The sequence below is a fragment of the Saccostrea echinata genome, unplaced genomic scaffold (genome assembly GCF_033153115.1).
Source record: "Saccostrea echinata isolate AGI-Se365-2 ecotype Australia unplaced genomic scaffold, CSIRO_AGI_Sech_v1 ptg000056l, whole genome shotgun sequence".
Taxonomy (NCBI): domain Eukaryota; kingdom Metazoa; phylum Mollusca; class Bivalvia; order Ostreida; family Ostreidae; genus Saccostrea; species Saccostrea echinata.
This window is the reverse complement of record NW_026889805.1, coordinates 15,854,842-15,875,925: the sequence shown is the minus strand read 5'-3', so window position 1 is coordinate 15,875,925 and position 21,084 is coordinate 15,854,842. Positions and strand designations below refer to the sequence as shown.

The 21,084-nt window shown below is 33.2% G+C and overlaps 1 protein-coding gene across 4 annotated transcripts; it reads right to left on the bottom strand.

Annotated features, from left to right (window-relative positions):
• Nucleotides 1–333: 333 nt before the first annotated feature.
• Nucleotides 334–20,042, bottom strand: LOC133173042 (mitochondria-eating protein-like). 4 transcript variants are annotated; one of them, XM_061307950.1, is made up of 11 exons: nt 19,933–20,042; nt 15,590–15,695; nt 10,905–11,139; nt 10,278–10,373; nt 9,190–9,390; nt 6,626–6,757; nt 3,932–4,145; nt 3,633–3,791; nt 3,242–3,417; nt 3,013–3,139; nt 334–2,312 (listed from the first exon to the last, which is right to left on the bottom strand). In XM_061307950.1, the coding sequence occupies exons 1-11, from the start codon at nt 20,017–20,019 to the stop codon at nt 2,157–2,159; spliced, it is 1,689 nt and encodes a 562-aa protein (XP_061163934.1). In that variant the 5' UTR covers nt 20,020–20,042; the 3' UTR covers nt 334–2,156. The 4 variants fall into 4 exon arrangements, with proteins under 4 accessions (XP_061163934.1, XP_061163933.1, XP_061163936.1 ...); XM_061307949.1 differs by lacking the exon at nt 10,278–10,373 and adding an exon at nt 10,148–10,243; XM_061307952.1 differs by lacking the exon at nt 9,190–9,390.
• Between the last annotated feature and the right edge of the window lie 1,042 nt (nt 20,043–21,084).

Here is a 21,084-nt window from a genome sequence, read left to right as displayed (position 1 = left end):
TTTTCATTCGCGAGAACTTTATTTTCGCATAATTACGTGAGACTGCATGCTCATGAAAATTTAATTCTCATGAATATTTGTAGTACAAAGTAGCGAAATTGAAGTGTCACAAAAATTTGGCGATCTACATTAAATTGACATTCTTGTGAAAATAAATGTTTTTCTTTAGAGGGCAATTTTCCTTAAAGAACCTTCCATGGGATATGGTGTATTGAAACCCCTGATTAGTAACTCATAATCTGGTTTAGAAAGATTATATAAGAGGCCTTTTCTTCACAATGAAATCTTATCATGCAGAGTATCCCCTCTGTACCAAAATAAGACAATGAACAATAGCAATTCCACAAAATTTAATATATATAGACTACACTTAATTTACTATATAAATACAAATAAACATATAAATCACCTTTAATAAATTAATATTAAGAATTTGTTGACTTCAAACCAATATCTTTATTGTCAACGTTCAAATCAGACTTCCAAAGAAGGTGTGCCTGGCCTTAACTCCATGTAGTGATTGTAAAAAAAGTTAATAACTTGGGATAAAAATAAAGAAAATTGAAAATCTTTAAAAGAGTATAATAGAGTTAAAAACAAGCACACATCACATCATAAATACTGGTACTGTTATATATGTACACAACTTACAAAAAAAACTTCTAAACAGTGACTCTACAACAATATACTCTCCTGGTTTGAAGCAATGATAAGATATATATAGCAAAAATATGAAAAGATGGACGGAAAATATGAACTGAAGGTAGTTCAGTCTTTATCACAGTGGAGATTGAAAGTTTCACAAGCACCAACCAAAACATAAACAAAATTAATGACTAATCCCCCACGACAACACACCCAAAGAAATGGAATTTGGCCACAAGTAGATTTTCACTGAGTGTTACAATAGTAACATTTGTGTTAATGTGTTAGAATTTTAGATAAAACGAGTGATTACAAGCTACAGTGACTGAAAACATTACATTGTGTCTTTTTTAAACTTCTCAATTTATTTTACAATTGCTATTTTGAGGTTAGAAATAACACTGGAGTAAATAGTTTTTAGAAAATATAATTTTTTGAATATTTTACATAACTTAACACAGAGATGAAAGCAGCAAAATGAATCAAATTCACTAGGATTTATTATTTACCCAATAAAATAAAAAAAAGATTAAAAATTATAAATAAAAAAAAACAACAAAAAACAAACCAAAAAAAAAAACCTATACAAAAAAAAAATCCTTTTGTATTTTCTGCTCTAATAACCCTGATAATTAACAAAAGAATGCCCAGCAGTGACAAAGATGGGCAAGATTCAGTGATAATTAACAAAAGAATGCCCAGCAGTGACAAAGATGGGCAAGATTCAGTGATAATTAACAAAAGAATGCCCAGCAGTGACAAAGATGGGCAAGATTCAGTGATAATTAACAAAAGAATGCCCAGCAGTGACAAAGATGGGCAAGATTCAGTGATAATTAACAAAAGAATGCCCAGCAGTGACAAAGATGGGCAAGATTCAGTGATAATTAACAAAAGAATGCCCAGCAGTGACAAAGATGGGCAAGATTCAGTGATAATTAACAAAAGAATGCCCAGCAGTGACAAAGATGGGCATGATTCAGTGATAATTAACAAAAGAATGCCCAGCAGTGTCAAAGATGGGCAAGATTCAGTGATAATTAACAAAAGAATGCCCAGCAGTGACAAAGATGGGCAAGATTCAGTGATAATTAACAAAAGAATGCCCAGCAGTGACAAAGATGGGCAAGATTCAGAGTAGGTAAATGGAACATAAACCTCACAACCATAACCTTCAACAACTGAAACAGAAATGTATCGACAACAGTATCATACCTAGGGTTAATAGTCACACAAAATCAGTAAAACAAACTTAACAATATTCACAGATTCAAATTTTTCTTTTTTTTGAAAAAGGAAATGAATCTTTTGTAAATACACTTTAATTTTTTTCTTAACTTGATAAAGCATGATCCAAAAATAATGTACTAAGACATGTAAAAATGAAGTGAGTCTAACTAGTAAATTTAGAAAATAACACCTAAATATGTCCTTGTACACTCTCCAGTACAGGTGTACCGTAAAAGCGTCAATGTACACCATCAAGTATAGATGTACCAACAGTGTGCCCGCTACCAAGCACCAGAGCTAAATGGGCTCCGACTTCTACTGGGGCTGACAGATCGGCTGCGGAGTCGACGAGAAGGACTCAAAGAACGGGATCTAGAGCGGGCACGGGGGGAGGGGCTGGTAGACCTGGTAGGACTTCTGCTTCTGCGTGAGGCTCCCTGAAAATTCATTCATTATGCTGTAGATACATGGTTCAGGAGGAAATCTTAACATTTCATATCAATTATATCTTAATTTTAAAAATATGGTTGGAATGAAGTCACCACCATCTTCAGATCTTTGAACTCACATTCCTACATATTAAGTTCATAAAGATCATACTTAACACATGTATGAGATATATCTGCATTTTAATCATTATTAGATAAGCAAATCATGATATAAAAAAAAATCATAATGAGTTAAATAAAGTTAAGGAGTTTAATATAACTTAAAGAAAAAGAAAAACTTTCCAAAAATCTTTTTAATTAAAGAAGTCATATATGTATAGAAATTTTACAAAATATTTATGGAAACCCAGCACCAGCTCATTTACAGATAAAAAAGTCTTTGTCTTTGTTTTATAAGCTGTCTATGTTGTCACCTTTTATTGCAACTACCCTTAAGAACAAATCCTCAACCTATCTCATAGCTACGTGTACATTACCGAACCTCTATAACTTCAATCTAAAGAAATTGTTTTTGATGTGAAATCTTCTGATTAAAAATTATTCTTCGACTTTCTTTGAAACTTATTCTGAATTTGTTTCCACTATTACATTAACAAATGTACAAACTCTGTACATTCAATTTACTTTTGCATTCTTAGTCATTTTAAATTAAATTTCATTTTCTAGACTGTTGTATTTCCAGCCTTACCAGGGAAGCTCCCCTTCGGGTACAAGCCTCTCCCTTCATCAAGACTTTGGCTCCCTGCATTAAAGCTGGCCAGATATGGTGGTTCACAAGCGGTGCTGTGTATTCAGAATCATAGCTGCGGCGGTATCTACAAGAGACCATTACATAGCAGGTCATGAAAGAGCATTCATAAACACCTTTACAAGGGCGGTAATTCATTTAAAGTCTACATATCAATGAATATTCTCACTTGTTGTTGTCAAAGAGCTCAGCATCTGTTGCAACAGCAATGTCCAGAGGATGAGCAAGAGCACTCATGTTCCATGCGAGTTTGCAGGCCTCGCGGATAAACGGCTGGATGATGGAGAAGGTTGCGTCGGGAGGAAGGAAGACCTTCGGGCTGCGGTTTAGAGCACGGATCACATCCTAAAACATCAGAATATCAGTAAATAAAATTTTAATCTCATGTCAACTACACTAGTCTTGTATATTCATTGCAGCTTAATTCATTGTAACAGGGTGCGCTCCTTCATGAAAGTACTTAACAGAAATAAATGTACGATTTACTACAACCTTCAAAATTTTCTCTGTGATTTGCAAAATAATTCTTAATATTAGAACTCCTGTTCAGGTAGACTTACCGCGACCATTCCAGTGAGGTCACACAGGTCAGTGTTACGGTTGACATAATCCTGAACGGCTTCCTCCAGTGTCTCAGGACCAATGTGTGTTGCTGCCAAATTAGCTCTGACCTTCATCTTAAACTGACGGAATGCCAGCTTAGCTACACTGAAGGCTTCCTACAGAAATATACAGAGAAGTAAGATTTCTGATGTTTACATAGAAAATAGAATTAATCTGTCCTTGAAGAAATCATGATTACAATTAGAAATGTGTATTCTTCTGAATAAAGATGACATTTAAAAATATCCAACTAAACCTGAATGGCCAGGAAGAGGATTCTCTGATTGTTTTCATAATCATCTGAGTATCTACGAAGTGTATCCATAGCATCCAGGCGATCCTGAGAAAACATGTCATTCCAGCGGGAGATGTAATTCTGCTGCCTGACGCGCTGTACAGGGTCATCTATAGAGAGAGGGGAGCCCACACGGGGAGTGTAGCGGTAGGAACTCAGGGAGCTGTATACATCACTGAAAATCACATCATGCAATTTGTTATTCTTGAAGCTTCTCATTTTTATGAAAGCATTTTCATATTTTTACAAATTTGTGACCAAATTAAGAGTGGTCAGTGTTTGAATAAGTTAAAACATCAAAATACATGTATTGTACAAGTGACTTAAATGGTTGTGAGTGTCATGCAAAACAGCTGTGATTATTCAATCATTAACTGCATAGTGTGGTATCATTATCATATTGTGATTTGTGTTACTTTAAAACATACACTGCCACATAAACATGGAGACTCTAGCATGGAGCCATACTGGGAGCAACATGCAGTGGAGTGGTCATAGAAGTCTACTGTACCTTGCCTTGTTACTCCTACACTTCAGCACTAATGCTACCAGGGGTAAAAGAGAAGCCAAGATGTCTAAAGATCTAACACCAACTTACTTTACTTTTGGTTAACATTTTCAGCTAATGAGGATGTAATTAATTTCCCAGAATTAAACAGAAACTACAAAAGTCTTACAATCAGTTGAGAACAAAATCATCTTTAAAGTTTTCTATAGAAATCTCAAAGAGTTTCCAGTAAATATCTATTAAAAGAAAGAAAAAAGCCCATAGGCCACAATTCTCACCTGATTTACTTTAGCCATGCTGTTATTCAGAAGACTTTTATATTCCCTTGAAAAATTGTGACTCCATATTACGGCCCCGCCCTAACTCTAAGGGGTCTTTGAATCCACACATCATGGTGATGCTTCAATATCAAAATGACGAAAATGGCCTTACAGTTATGGACAAGGAAATTCTTTTCCTGTATACATGCGTTAATATAATTTAGCCAACTTTAACCCAGGGTCCATAGTATAAAAAGAAAATCTTGACAATCCAAACTACCTCAGGAAGTCTTCACATAAGTTTCGTTTTTTCTAGTCCATTAAGTTCTTGAGAATAAGAATTTTTAAGGATTTTTCTTCTATATTTCGATGGAAAACTTTGATCCTTTATTGTGGCCCCACCCTACTTGGGGGTCATAATTTGAACAATTTAGAATCTGCACTTCCTCAGAGAGCCTTCACATAAGTTTCATCTTTTCTAGTCCAGTGTTCTTGAGAAGATGATTTTTAAAGGTTCTTCCTAAACATTTCAATGCAAAACTGATATTTATTGTGCCCCCATCCTACTCCAAGGGTGCATGTTTTGAACTACTTACAATCTACATTACCGTATGTCTGAGAGCTTTCACATAAGTTTCACCTTTTCCAGTTCATTGGTTCTTGAGAAAAAGATTTTTAAAGATTTCTCTTACATATTTCAATGTAAAACTTAGTTCCCTTATTTTGGTCCACCATACCACCAAGGGTCATGATTTTAACAATTTAGAATCTACACAATCTCAGGAACCTTCCACATAAGTTTTGCCTTTTCTGGCCACGTGATTCTTGAGAGGATTTTTAAAGATTTTTCCTATATATATAATTTAAGTAAACTTTCATCCCCTATTGCAGCCTCACCCTAACCCTGGTTGTCATAATTTGAACAATTTAGAATCTACACCTCCTAAAGAACCTTCCCCATAAGTTTCACCTTTTCTGGCCACATGCTTCTTGAAAAGGAGACTTTTAAAGATTTTTCCTCTATATTTCAATGTAAAACTTTTATCACCTTTTGTGGCCCCACCCTAACTCCTGGGGGACATGACTTCAATAACTTAGAATCTACACTTCCTATGGAACCTTACACATGTTTCACATTTTCTGGCCACAGTGTTCTTGAGAAGAATATTTGAAGATTTTTCTTATAAATTTCAATGTAAAACTTTCAACCCCTATTGTGAACCCACCCTAACCCTGGGGGTCATGACTTGAATAATTTGGAATCTACACTTCCAACAGATCTTGTTTCTTGAGAATTTTTTTTTTTTAATGAATCCAGCCTTATTTTGCCTTTTCTTAATTATTTCCCCTTGGAAGCAGGCTTGGCCCTTCAACATGAAAATTTAGAATCCCCTTTACCCAAGAATACTTTGTGCCAACTTTCATAAAATTAGCTCTGTGATTCTTGAGAAGTTGAAAATTGAAAAAGTTTACAGATGGATAGATGCCAGACAACAGGTGATCAGAAAAGCTCACTTCAGCTTTCAGCTCAGGTGAGTTAAAAAAAAAAAGAATTCCAAAAAATGTTACTCCCCACCTCTTCAAATACTGTGAGAGGCTAGTGGATATATGAAATGATATTTTATATCAATTTATTCATGGTCATAAGGATTGATGCTTTTGAATGTCCTTGTCAGAGAAGTTTCAGTCGTAGGCTATGACTATTCACCTCTAGAGACATCTGCTGTCTGCTTACCTTTATACTCAAGTCCCAGGTCTGGTATGAAAGCTAGCTGACTTAAACGATTTGTGAATTGATTTGTGCAATATCCATTTACAAAAATCATTATTCTTAATTACGCTATTGAATTTTAAACTTGATGACTTTGTTCCTAGCAGAGAACCTACCTGTCCAGGTAACTCTTTTTGGTAGAAGCCAGAGACAGCTCATCCTTGAGGTTTCTGACTTGTCGCTCATAATCATCTACCAGGCCTGCCTTAGAACGAAGTTTGACAATTTCATCCTGAGCATCAGCTAGCCTGGAGAAGAACAGTGACATGTAGGAGGGTATAATGATAGAGGGATAAAGGACTCTGGGGGGTGGGGACAGGTGATACTCCTCCTCCACAGTGACCTGGTTTAGAGTGAAGACTAGAACTACACTGTACAAGGTATGTGAAAATGTCCCCGATCCTGCATGCATGAACTGTACTTACATCATGATATCTGAATTTAGTTTTTACTTATCAAAAAATTTAATTAATTATAAGAACAAAACAATCTTTTAAAAATTCTGACAGAGCTAAATAAAGCATTTTTTCATACCAGGAGGATAATAAAAAATCCTTTTTTACAACAGAAATACTGTCTAGTTAAACACGTATTAGGAAACTTTATCAAGTGATAAGAGAAAGAAATCTGCTTAGTAGTGTACAGCTATATTCTTTTTTTTTTTAAGTTCACTACTTAGAAGAAAAGAATAAAATTCTGTGTATATAAAAAAAAACACCCACATTTTGCTAAATCAATCCCCTTCCTTTGAATTCACCATGTTATTGTAAAATGTTTCAAATTGCCCAGTACCAGACATAATGTAAATCACATACTGTATATATGTTTTGCACTGTTTCATTTTTGAAAGACAATATCAGTGATATAAACTTTTTATGCATCACTTCTAAGGTAAATTATCTCTTCAAAACAACTTTATGTTAAGACTGAGACAATCTCACGAAACAGCATGAAAGTAAAGGTCTCATGAAATAAAAACTGATTGATTTTCAGTATTATAGTACATTAAGCCTCTATCTTTCATAATGTTTCAGCTACTATGAAAATCAGGAAATCCCACACCCTGGATTTACCTAGTAAATCAAACACCTATACACTTTTAAGATTATTTATTTGAACAATAAGCTTCAACAAAGTTTCACAACTCCTACTTTGGTAATATATTTAAATAAAGGATAGCTGAATTGTGTTATTTTTTATTTGCTTTATCCAGCATCTTGAAATGATGTTGTCTTTCCAAACAAATATACACCACTTCAATGACCTGAATAAAGCAAACATAGAATCACATAATTTATATGTTCTATTTATCTTGTACAAAATTCATCTTCAATAAAATTTTGGAACAGCCCCTCAAAAACATCCCAAACAGATTAATTTCCTGTCTGAATTGATGACGGTAGGCATTTTGTGCATTTACTTCTGCTCCCCCCCCCTCCCCCCAATAAAAAATACCGGCAGATTATTTCTAGAACATTAAGTACATGTATTATAAAGTATCACTGAAATGCAGCTTAAAATTTTTTTAAAAAATAATTTTTTCTTTAATTTGGAATTTTCTTTTCATTAAAACTAATGTCAGTATAATTTGACAACACAATGTAGCCTTGTTGACAGGCTGGAAGTTATTTGTTGATACAAAATATGAATCAATTGTGTCTTTTAAAATATGTGAGATTTATTTGAGACAAATTTAGTGACTCAAAGTTGGTAATACATGTATTCTTGGATTAGGAATTTTCATGCATTGTAAGTACACTGGGTCTTTGTTACATGTTTGATAAGTTAAATACTTATTTTAATAGAAACATGCAAGATAGCATTGGGAAAAGTGACCAAATTTTTTGAAAATTAATTACTGCTATGCAGACCATTTTTTTCAAAGGGGGATGGGGGTTAGGCATTGCAAATCAATAATTTAAAATTGCAGTAAGAAAGAGGACAAGCATTGCAGACTGATATGCATATAAAGGTAAAATTTCAGTAAAATACTTTGTTTCTTACCTTTAACCTAACCATTCTTTCTTCTTATAATCTTTTCATAACACAAGAACATTTTCAAACAGGAGTCTCAAAGACTAAACAACTTTTAAGTATTAAAGTGGGACAATGTGTCAATATATATTCATAATCATTGTTCAAATGAAGTGAAACATGCCTATCTATTTTCAATGGGGAAAAATAACGTGGGGCACATTCACATAAAAGTTATTCTTCAATTCGACAAAACTCCCAAGACAAGCAATTACGAGTCTAGAGTATGAATTATTATCCAAAGTAGAGTTGTCTGACTTTGTTGAATTTGAATTACTGTTACTAACTTCACAGAGGGACAAATTCTTGTGTTTTTCATAAAATCAGTTTCTACATGAAAATATATCAATCAAATCTTAATAAGTATTACATCCAAATTAAAATCAGCCCTTTTCCCACAATAATGGCATTAAAAAGATTAAGAAAACTCTACAAAACCTTCCTGGATGCAACTATTTTTGTTGAATAAAAAATAAAAAAAACAAGTTCAAAATGAAATAAAACAGAGAGAATGACAAATTAAAGAACAGCTCATGCAGACGATGGTTAGAGAGACATTTTCCCATCACCAGATGTTAGACTACATGTGTAAAGCTACAGGAGTCAGTGAAGCTAAGCCAAGCGCTGTGCTGTACCGACACCTTACCCAGGTTTTTTTTCCTCCCGTAATGTGGAGGACAAAATACTGTCATCCTTAGCAATGCTGGAAGTTGACCGATATAGAGAGTCTCTGCGAGCGGTCAGTAGGGCAATATCGTCACGGAGATGACGAATCTGGGTCTCGTAATCGGTCAGCATTCCTGCTTTTGATCGTAAGGTGCGCACTTCATCTTCTGCTAACGCTAATCTACATAAGGAATATCAATAAAACCACACATGTTAATTTAAACCTTAATATTCCAAGTGAATATACTATTTGCCACAGAGGAAACAATCCTGCTGGATGCTGAAAAAAACTGCATTTCTTTTCACTATGAAATTCATAACTTTAGTCAATTTACTTTTTTAAAAAAACCCTTTTTGCTACACTTGAAAAATAATGAGTTTTTTGAGAAATGTTGTATGATGCATTCATTCGGCAGTCAAAATAACATTATAAATCTAAGAATTTCATTTAAAACCAAAATTAGAAAAAAAAGTGTCAACCAACAATAAAATTCAGTTTAATGAGAATAAATTAATTTATAAACCATGATAAAAAACGCAAACATACAAAAAATTTCCTTACACACAGCAAGCAAACTTTAATCTGTAAAGTTGGAAGCAAAGTTGATTCTTGAGTATACATATGCAGGGAGATTAAGCCATGTCTGTGTATTAAGTGGACCACAAAGATAGTGCAAAAGTACAAGTACTGTATGACATGAACCACCACCAACTGTTTGCAAATTACCAATAATAAATATTTCTATTTAAAGCAGAGGGAAAAATAAATGGAGGAATTAAGCTTTTAGTATATGTACTTAATAACACAATAAAACAAAACAAACATGATGTTGATTTTTATATATTAATAAAAATCTGTTTAATATTTACTGATACATGACATGATTGAGATGCCCAGGAGGGTGACTACAGAAAGCCATACGAGAGAGGGCTCTTACTTTCTGCGTAGTTCTCGAACTTCAACCTCCCCCAACATTTTATTGCTAGTAGACTCCCTAAGACTTCTATTTAGCTCATCTTTTGCTTCCATTAATCTGTGTAAAGACAAATAAAAATTAAGTCTCTTACTTTCTGCGAAGTTCTCGATTCTCATTCTCCAGGAATATCTTGTCACTATTCAATGTACGCATGCTGCGGTCTAATTCATTCTTTGTGTCATAAACTCTGTAATGGATATGAAGGTTTGAAAACATTGTCCATATCAATTTCTTCAGCACAAAAAAACTTAATGCAACATCCACAGACTGCACTTAGACATCAATTCAGTGATCAAAAATGTCATAAAATTTAGTAATTCATATCTGAGTATTAGTATTAACTGCAAATCACATTATATTTACAAGACTTAGTTTTTTGTGTAATTATGAGAAACTGTCAGCTAGTAAAAACTTCATTTTCCATATATAAACTATATACAACAATGACCAAAATTCATGAAAATTCTGTTTTGCTTATAAATACCAAATAATTATTCTGAAAAAATAAGGTGTCCTTAAAATTTGGCAATCTTCAGATTACAGATCTTCATTAAGTATCCAGCATTTCTGAAGGACTGTGATCATCAATAGATCTTAAATTACTAAGTTCCTTCATAATACACTATCTGTGCATTACTCTCCAAAAGTAAACATTCCCTCCACAGTGAATATAACTTCCTTCCCTCTCCCAAAGGTTAATTTTTCTGTCAACACCTACTCCTCTTTAAGTTCCTGAATCTCAGCATCCTTCTCTTTGAGGTCTACATCCAGTTCATTGAGTGAGGTCTCGTACATGTCCTGTAAGTCGTCGATTTCCTTGTTCTTAGCAGCAGCCTCTGCGAGGACACTGAGGCTTGTATCGGCAGTGACAGATCCCCCTGAGGTAAAAAAGTTCTGTCCCAGGAATGGCAAGAGACGGGATTTGATGATGCTGGCTCCTCCATACATGCCACCTGTGGATGATAAGGCAAGATTATCCACTGCTAATTAACTATTTTCTTCTAAAAGAACGGTTATTATCAAGCAGGTATATCTTTCCTACAACACTTTTATCAGTGTAAATTTGCATCAGACACTAGATAGGTGGTAGGAATTGAACAATACAGAAATGATTTGAGATGATGCATATTACGATACAGTGGCTGCATTATGATACATTTCATAGTAATAAATACAGGTTTTTTTGCAAATGCGATAAGCCTGATGTCACAGTAGCTGTATCAGCACCCATGCATTGCGGATTTGTAATGCATGCCTCAGCCATGTATTATGGATCCATAACGCTCCTCTTGCGGAACCCCTCTATTCCTATTGGAACTTTTCCTAGTTTTTCCACCTGAGTAAATTATGTTAACAACACACTAAACTAACAATCATAAAATGTTAAATGAATATATATTCATTTATTTCCATAATCCATAATTTGATAGATAATATTACTTCTGTTTTAGTGTCCTATTCTCAATGTAATTTAAAAACACATTTAATTACCTTCTGCACAGTGAAAATGAAATATTGCTTAAATTTAATATTCAGACTATGATCAAAAATTGATAAAATATGTTGACTTATGTTTTAGCTTTACTTTTGATGGGAAGAACTATAGTGTTAATTTTCTTTCTTTTTTTTCTATTAAATTTGTTCCAAGAAGTGATGTTAAAAGTGGTTTACAAATAAAGTTATACCATACAGAAATTATTAATAGTATTTGTATGTTATTACTATGTAATAAATATAATAAAACATGTCCTTTTGCATATCACATCGCATATCACCCTCCATAAATATCAGCACAAGGACCAGAGGCCCAAGGGCTGATATTTATGTCTTGGACTGATATGGGGTATGATATGGAAAAGGGTATGTGTTATTCTCTATTTATTAAATATTAATAATTCTTTTATAGTGTCACTTTTAAGTTTTTAAACTTTGGGCCAAAAAATTTGATTTTTAACTACTGGGTAAATAGAGAATATTTTTAAGATACTTTATTTAAAGTAACTTGAAGTTCACTATATTCATTTCCTTCTTTTATAAGAAATAATACCTAGTAATTACTAACAGGTAAAATAGATATCTGGTCAAATAGCATTTAAAACTTTCTTATTTGAATAACATATAACTATAAATTATAACATGATTGATATGTGACTGTGTTTTGATACATATTTGATATCTGACTTAAATTTGTATTGAATTACATATCATAGAACCTCATATCATGATACACATAGAGCATTGTCCAAGCCCTAATATATGCTGTACCTATTGTAACAATACATTATATCAATGTTACGAAGGATCTGACTGATCTGGTTTAAATGTAAAAGAAAAAATATGTAATTAAACATTTCAAATTAAAGCCAAAAAAAAAAAAACTAAAAAAAACAAGAGGCCCATGGGCCACAACGCTCACCTGAGTAACTTTGGCCTTGCTGTTTTTCACCCGATTTCCCCCTTGTAATACCTATTGTGGCCCCGCCCTACCCCAGGGGTCATGATTTGAACAATTTAGAATCTACACTACCCCAGGATGCTTCCACATAAGTTTCAGCTTTTCTGGCCCAGTGATTCTTGAGAAGAAGATTTTTAAAGATATTTTCTACATATTTCAATGTAAAACTTGGATTCCCTATTGTGGCCCCGCCCTACCACTGGGGGTCATGGTTTTTACAATTTAGAATCTACACTACCCCAGGATGCTTCCACATAAGTTTCAGCTTTTCTGGCCCAGTGGTTCTTGAGAAGAAGATTTTTAAAGATTTTTTCTACATATTTCAATGTAAAACTTGGATTCCCTATTGTGGCCCCGCCCTACCCCAGGGGTCATGATTTGAACAATTTAGAATCTACACTACCCCAGGATGCTTCCACATAAGTTTCAGCTTTTCTGGCCCAGTGGTTCTTGAGAAGAAGATTTTTAAAGATTTTTTCTACATATTTCAATGTAAAACTTGGATTCCCTATTGTGGCCCCGCCCTACCCCCGGGGGTCATGATTTGAACAATTTAGAATCTACACTACCCCAGGATGCTTCCACATAAGTTTCAGCTTTTCTGGCCCAGTGGTTCTTGAGAAGAAGATTTTTTCTACATATTTCAATGTAAAACTTGGATTCCCTATTCTGGCCCCGCCCTACCCCCGGGGGTCATGATTTGAACAATTTAGAATCTACACTACCCCAGAATGCTTCCACATAAGTTTCAGCTTTTCTGGCCCAGTGGTTCTTGAGAAGAAGATTTTTAAAGATTTTTTTCTACATTTTTCAATGTAAAACTTGGATTCCCTATTGTGGCCCCGCCCTACCCCCGGGGGGTCATGATTTGAACAATTTAGAATCTACACTACCCCAGGATGCTTCCACATAAGTTTCAGCTTTTCTGGCCCAGTGGTTCTTGAGAAGAAGATTTTTAAAGATTTTTTCTACATATTTCAATGTAAAACTTGGATTCCCTATTGTGGCCCCGCCCTACCCCCGGGGGTCATGATTTGAACAATTTAGAATCTACACTACCCCAGGATGCTTCCACATAAGTTTCAGCTTTTCTGGCCCAGTGGTTCTTGAGAAGAAGATTTTTTCTACATATTTCAATGTAAAACTTGGATTCCCTATTCTGGCCCCGCCCTACCCCCGGGGGTCATGATTTGAACAATTTAGAATCTACACTACCCCAGAATGCTTCCACATAAGTTTCAGCTTTTCTGGCCCAGTGGTTCTTGAGAAGAAGATTTTTAAAGATTTTTTTCTACATTTTTCAATGTAAAACTTGGATTCCCTATTGTGGCCCCGCCCTACCTCCGGGGGTCATGATTTGAACAATTTAGAATCTACACTACCCCAGGATGCTTCCACATAAGTTTCAGCTTTTCTGGCCCAGTGGTTCTTGAGAAGAAGATTTTTAAAGATTTTTTCTACATTTTTCAATGTAAAACTTGGATTCCCTATTGTGGCCCCGCCCTACCCCCGGGGGTCATGATTTTAACAATTTAGAATCTACACTACCCTAGGATGCTTTCACATAAGTTTCAGCTTTTCTGGCCCAGTGGTTCTTGAGAAGAAGATTTTTTAATGACCCCACCCTATTTTTGTCTTTTCTTGATTATCTCCCCTTGGAAGGGGGCTTGGCCCTTTATTTTAACAATTTAAACTCCCCTTCACCCAAGGATGCTTTGTACCAAGTTTGGTTAAAATTGGCCCAGTGGTTCTTGAGAAGAAGTTGAAAATGTTAAAAGTTTACAGACGGACGGACGGACGGACAGACAGACGGACGGATGGACGGACGACGGACAACGGGTAATCAGAAAAGCTCACTTGAGCTTTCAGCTCAGGTGAGCTAAAAACTAAAGAAAAAAAATAAAGAAAAAAGTGAGAGGCACGATCTTGTGAACAAGAGTTTGAAAATTATGAACACTGAATTTCAGATGTTGACAAAATAAAAATAGGTCCACAAAAGATAAGGCTTATCTGGAGTATTAGACATATCATCTGGAAGTATAATGTAAATTTTTTATAAGAAATATAAAATCAAAATATTTTTATCATTGAATCTAGCTATTATTCATGTATACTTCAAATTTTGTTGTGCAAATGCTTCCATAATTTTACTCTTATGGCTAAGAAAATGTACCATAAATTCATATTGCTTGAACAATTTTGCAAAGAGCAATTCAAGTTTTATTGATATAAAGGATCAAAATCTTTCACTGCATTGTGCATTGACAATGTCTACTGTCACAATAGGTTTTACTGCATGATGGGCAAAACACAAAAGAATAGAATGTTCATGTATTAAAAGTCCTCAGGTGGAGCCATTATTTTATACACTGAGGTGACAATGAACAAGTGGGGTGTGTATTTAAGGCAGCTAATCTGCAGATTATGCCATAGTTAATTAATTCTGGTCCTTGTCCAACATATTCAAATCTATTTACATAAGTTAAGTGTATAGTTTTTACTTTTACAAACTGTGATTTATGCACAACCATGCAGATTATTCAGAGATCCAGCAAAGCTCTCAACTCAGAATGTACACTTTTTTAAGGGCTGCTTAATTTTCTTTGAAAGAATTTCAAAGCATAAATTATCAAGAACTTTCCACCTCATCTCACGTCTAAGATTTGTTACTAGGGAACTTATTTGCTTAACCCATGGAATCTACTTCATCTACATTTAGTATATGACACTATAGATCAATCCAGTGTTCAAGATATGAAACTGTTCAGTTGGAAAACCCATGCAATTATAAAATTTGTCATCACACCAAAAAGTATATAATTTATTACATCATCTAAAATGAAACATATATCTTTGTGATGTAAATGTTCATGCAACTGAAATATTACCTGATGCATATATATTTGATTTGAAACTTTGACCTTTTGTAGACAAAGTGACATTTATACCTGACTCTGCTGTGACCTGGAGGAGTTTGAACAGCTGTCCTTGAACTTTGGCATTGAGTTCTATGATTTCACAACACCTGGCTACATTTTGGTCACAGGTATTTATCTACAAAATAAACAGTCATTTTCATAACAGCTTTAAACTTAATAAATGCATGCTTATTTACCGGTACTAGTAATTTAAGTCACTGGAATAGATACATACAGTAACATAGCTGATACCTGGAATGTAAATACTGCATCTAATTAAAATCTATGGATTCTTACATAGCATAAAATGTTTTCTTTCCCTATATATGTTGGTGATCACCTAACTTTGTTGAGAGTGAATGTTACGAAAAAGCACAAATCCCCCCCCCCCCCCCCCCAGTGCTTACATCAGTCACTCTACTTATTTTTTTTTTTATTATATACTTAAATAGTCAACCTTTTGTCATGTAATTATAAAATTCACTGTATACTAGCAGGTCATTAATCATTTATAAATGATTATGACATTATTACATCTATCCGTCTAACCATGTTAAACATATAATTAATCTGGGAAAAACATTAATTAATACCAGGTTTTTTTTTTTTAACTTACAGTATATTTCACTCAAAAATGACCTTTCCTGAGTGATTTGCTCTCAATTTTGGGATTCACACATGATGAAAACAAAGATTTTCCAAACTGTTTAGTGTACATCCTTATTTTAAAAACTTCAGAAACCTTTTATTTTTAATATTTGAGTCTCACCTATAAAATAAGGTACGTTAGGGAGATCTGAATTTATTATTTCTACCTCATCTCTTTGTCAGAAAGTAAAACACTCAGCACCACTGGTTAAAGGCAACATACATGTATCACTATGTACAAAATACTATACTTCAAAATAACTTTGTGTGAAAAGTTTATATTTCTTTAAAAGGCAGATATTGGCAGATAACAAAATGTATGTGATTGTCTTTAAAATTGTTTATAAAGTTACATGTAACAGGTACTTTGGAAATTATTAAATAAATATAGATTAAAATTTTTTTTTAACACTCTAAAATACACCTTCTACACAACAAAAAGCATCAAGTAACAGTACTCCATTAAATGAATGCCAGATCCCTCTTTTATTCTGCACCATGACAACCAGTTGAACCTGGTGCTTTTTGAATGAATAGAGAACATTGAAAAATAAATGAGTTTGACATGTTTTGTTGTAAATTATCCTGATAAATAATTAATGTCTTCCTGATATATCTATATATATATATAAAGGAAAGCTAATAAATAATTAATGTCTTCCTGATATATCTATATATAGGACAGTGATAATTTATCCTAGGGTTGTAGAACTACATAATTGTATGTACTGGTGGTAAAATAAGTACAGTAAAGCATATATTAGTACATATACTCTTATTATACATTGTATTGTAAAAGATTGAAGTTTTTTGACATTAATTTAGCATAAAGTATGACTAATTACATTTTCTCCAAATATCTCAATAATGTTAGTTCTAGAGAGGATTTTTTTAAGTTAAATTAGTAAAAAAAAATTGAAAAAAAAATCTGCATTATCACTTACAAAACATAAAATTATTTAGTATGAAAAGATTCAATTTGCATAAAAAACATTTAAATCACATCTTATTTTTAGCTGACATTGTTTGACATAATAGGTCATCAACTACATATTCAGAGATATGGCATATTGTAACAATCCGAAAGGTCTTGTCAAAAGTAATGCAGTGAAAAAAATATGAAAGCCCTGTCTGTTCTTGAGAAAATGTTACAGCCACAAAATTTCAGTTAGGTAGGTCCCACTTCCAGGTCAAGGACATGAAGTCAAAATTGACAGTTCTTTCTGAAGGTGTTGTCAAAGGTAATGTACATGTAAAATACAAAAGCCTGATCTTCTCTCAGTCAAAAGTTATTACTGATGTCAACATTTTTTGAAAAGTAGGTCAAACTTCAAGGTTAAGGTCAAAAACCATAGTATACTCGGAAAGGTCTTGAAACGGGTAATGCACATGTCAAATATGAATGCCCTATCTACTCTCATTCAAAAGTTACCATCAATGTTAATTTTTTTGAAAAAAAAGGACAAACTTCTAGGTCAAGGTCATAAAGTAAAAAAAATAAAAAGATAACTCTTTCTGAAAGTTGTTGTCACTTGTAATGCACATGTCAAATATAAATCCCCTATCTCCTCTAATTGAAAAGTTATCAAAAAATGTTAAAATTTTGGAAAAGTATGTCAAACTTAAAGGTCAAGGTAATACGGTCAAAAATCACAGTATAATTTGAGAGATCCTGTCACAGGTAATGCACATGTCAAATATGAATGCCCTATCTACTTTCATTCAAAAGTTATCACCAAAGTTAATTTTTTTTGAAAAAGTAGGTTAATCTAAATAAGTAAATAAGAAAATAAGTAAACCAGAAAAGAAGGTAAAAAAAAAGTACAGTGTCAAAAATCATAGTACATTTGGAAAGGTCTTGTCACAGGTAATGTGCATGTGAAATACAAAAGCCCAGTCTTTTCTCATTTAAAAGTAATGACCCAGGTTAAAGTTTTGTGACAGACAGACTGACAGGCAAGAGATTTAATGTCCCCTCACTTTTGTGAGAGGTGGAAGGAATAAAACTATGTTTCAAAAGATCTATAGATACAGAAATAAATGTCCCATACCTAGATTTCTAAAACTATTGATGGATGCAATCAATAGCTTTTAGTACTTTTATTGATCTGTTGTTTCAGACTTTATGAAAGTTTTTTCATGATTAGAATTACATGGGCTTGGTAAAAATTTAAAGGAACTTTTACCTGGTAAGCTTGTTTAGACCCGAGTCAAAATTTAAATGTCTGCAGAGAAGCCGGAACTTGCTGAGGCTTGCAAATTCCAATCTAGTGGCGGGAATACACACCTAATTCAGTGTACACTATCAAAGGCATGCTGATTACGTTTATTCATTGAGATTTACATACAAGCAAAGGAATCTGGTTATTGACATCTAGATTAGTCAAAAGTGTTTAAATTCCTGCTAGTTTAACGTCACAAATTTGGGGAAGAGTAAATACACACTGTGCCCAGTACCATTATAAACACAAAGGTTTTCTAATGTTGCCTTCTTTACAAATTGTTTTATTACGATAAGATAGATGTAAATGACATGTATCATGTGTATTAAATGTTGCAGGAAATAACATGTAACACTACTGCATCAGGTACTTCACAAGAGAACAAACTAGTATATAGGAAATAATGAAAAGGTTTTTTTTTTCTTTTTGCTATACGAATTCATCCTGCTTTCTTTATATAGGTATACGAGTAGAAAGGGTTCATATCTCCAACTCTAATACACTTGTCCAAAATGTAAGATTTTCTCAATGAAAAAATAAAAAAATACCACAAACATGATATATTATATATCAAAAACCCTACAAACTGCTGTATATTTGCTAGTATAACAATTATGGAAGTCTAACATGAAAGTATGAACCAGTATTGGGCATTTAAATGGGCAATAAAAGAGGACTGGAACAAGATGTTTGCTTACAAAGACCCCTTTTGATAATTTTATCAAGTTTGTATATGTTATTTTATGACATGATTTAAACAATTGCCTTATTTAGTAGCCAGTGACACTGATACATTAGGAACTTGGAGTGGGGTAATAGTCGACAACTGCTGACAACTGATTGCATTGTAGTCATGTAATCAAGATATCTCAAGTCATGTCTCACACTTACACAAAGTGCACTACATGAACATACTGAATTAATTTTTTTAAAGCATTTTAAACAATACATTTGACACATTTGAAATTAAAACACTCAACCAGCCCCCCCTTTCCAGTCTAACTCCCCCCCCCCCCATTAAATAAAAAAATTTAAAAAAATAAAACTAATTTTTTCAATGTGTATAAATCAAAATTTAAAAAATAAGATTTTCTTTACGAAACATATTCTTTAGTAAGCATTATTTTAAAATGTTCTCTTATACATTGTTTTTTTTTTTTAATACAAGTTAAGATAGAACGAACATGACATGCCTAATGAATGGGTATTATAAACGTTTTTAACATGCTATATTTGAACACTAATTTAACTATCCTAAACCAAAATGCACATATACTCAATAAGAATCAAAATACTACTTGTTTTAACTTATTTCTTTTAATGTTAATGAATTGCAAAAATGACATTTATCATTTCAAGGCCGGTGCAGGTGTCCGTAAACCTTAGCAACCGAGTCCAGACTTGAACGAAAAAATTCTTTCATTACTATATGCACTGCAGTATAAACCAACGTAATTCATAAGTGCATACAAATGAGTACTCCAACTATTATTCTAAACTTACGTAGTAGTTGTCCAGCCACCTCTCTAGTTTCTCTTGGAGCACAGTGAATGTACCGATATTCACAAGACGTCTCAAAGATTCCGCCATTTTCGACGCTCTTTCTTGGATCCGGGTTTCGGTATATCTGCTCATGCGCAAAACTCTAATTATAAATTGTAGACGGCACGATAATTCCGGATGATGTTTTAGTATCATTTTTCCAAAATCTTAAGATTAACTTTAATATGAGTTAAATGTCCATTATCGACACAACCCAACTGATTTACTATTCCACATCAACTTGATATATCCATAAGATTAATTATTTCTTGATCATGTCATTCATAATTTATTTGTAGCAAAATTTTGTAGACAATAGGATATGAAAAAAAATATATATATAAAGAAAAAAAGAGTACTGCCCGTGGGCATTTGCCTTATCTCTAAAACTATTTTTAGGATTTAATTGTATCCAGTATGAAGTGTAAAAATAATAATAATAAATTAAATAATTAAATAAATAAATTTTAAATAAAGAAATGAGGTATTAGGAAGGAAGCATTAAAAAACACTTGATTTATGTGGAAGAAAATCTAAACATGTTTTAAGACTCTTTATTTATTAAATAAAATGAGGATTGTAAAAGAAACAGAATGTACAAACTGAGTGATGAGAAATCATAACTGTCTTTGAAAGTCAAATTATATCACAGGCTTGATAAGCACCTAACACTTCAAATGATTATTGATAAAAATTAAAAATAATCTTAATTATGAATGAAGACATAGAAAAGTATTCAAGATTCAATTTTATTTACAGTTATGTAAATATGACTTTTTTGATAGACTTGTTGAAGAATCCAATATATCAGATAATGCATTATAAAATATTGTATCATATCGTATCGAATTTTTTTGCTCAATACACAGCCCTAAATTTCATTCTCCATAATTTGTAATCTCCTGTAATCTCCTTTTGTTACACACATGCATATAATCTCCAAACAGTGATCTGTATTTCAATCTCTAACTTTCAAATTTATAAGTATCAAATCATTATCTCAAAGCATAATCATGTCTGGAACCCCCCCCCCCCCCCAAAAAAAAAATTCAAAGGGCCATAATTCTATAATTATTAGACAAAATTCCTTGAAATCAAAAAGGTGTTGTAAAT

Excerpts from the sequence above, each read along its gene's own strand:
- LOC133173042 (XM_061307950.1), bottom strand. The coding sequence starts at position 20,019 with ATGGCGGAATCTTTGAGACGTCTTGTGAATATCGGTACATTCACTGTG. Across the intron at positions 11,140-15,589 it reads CCAGGTCACAGCAGAGTCAG|GTGGCATGTATGGAGGAGCC; the intron begins GTATAAATGTCA and ends TATCATCCACAG. Across the intron at positions 10,374-10,904 it reads ATTCAGGAACTTAAAGAGGA|AGTTTATGACACAAAGAATG; the intron begins GTAGGTGTTGAC and ends TATCCATTACAG.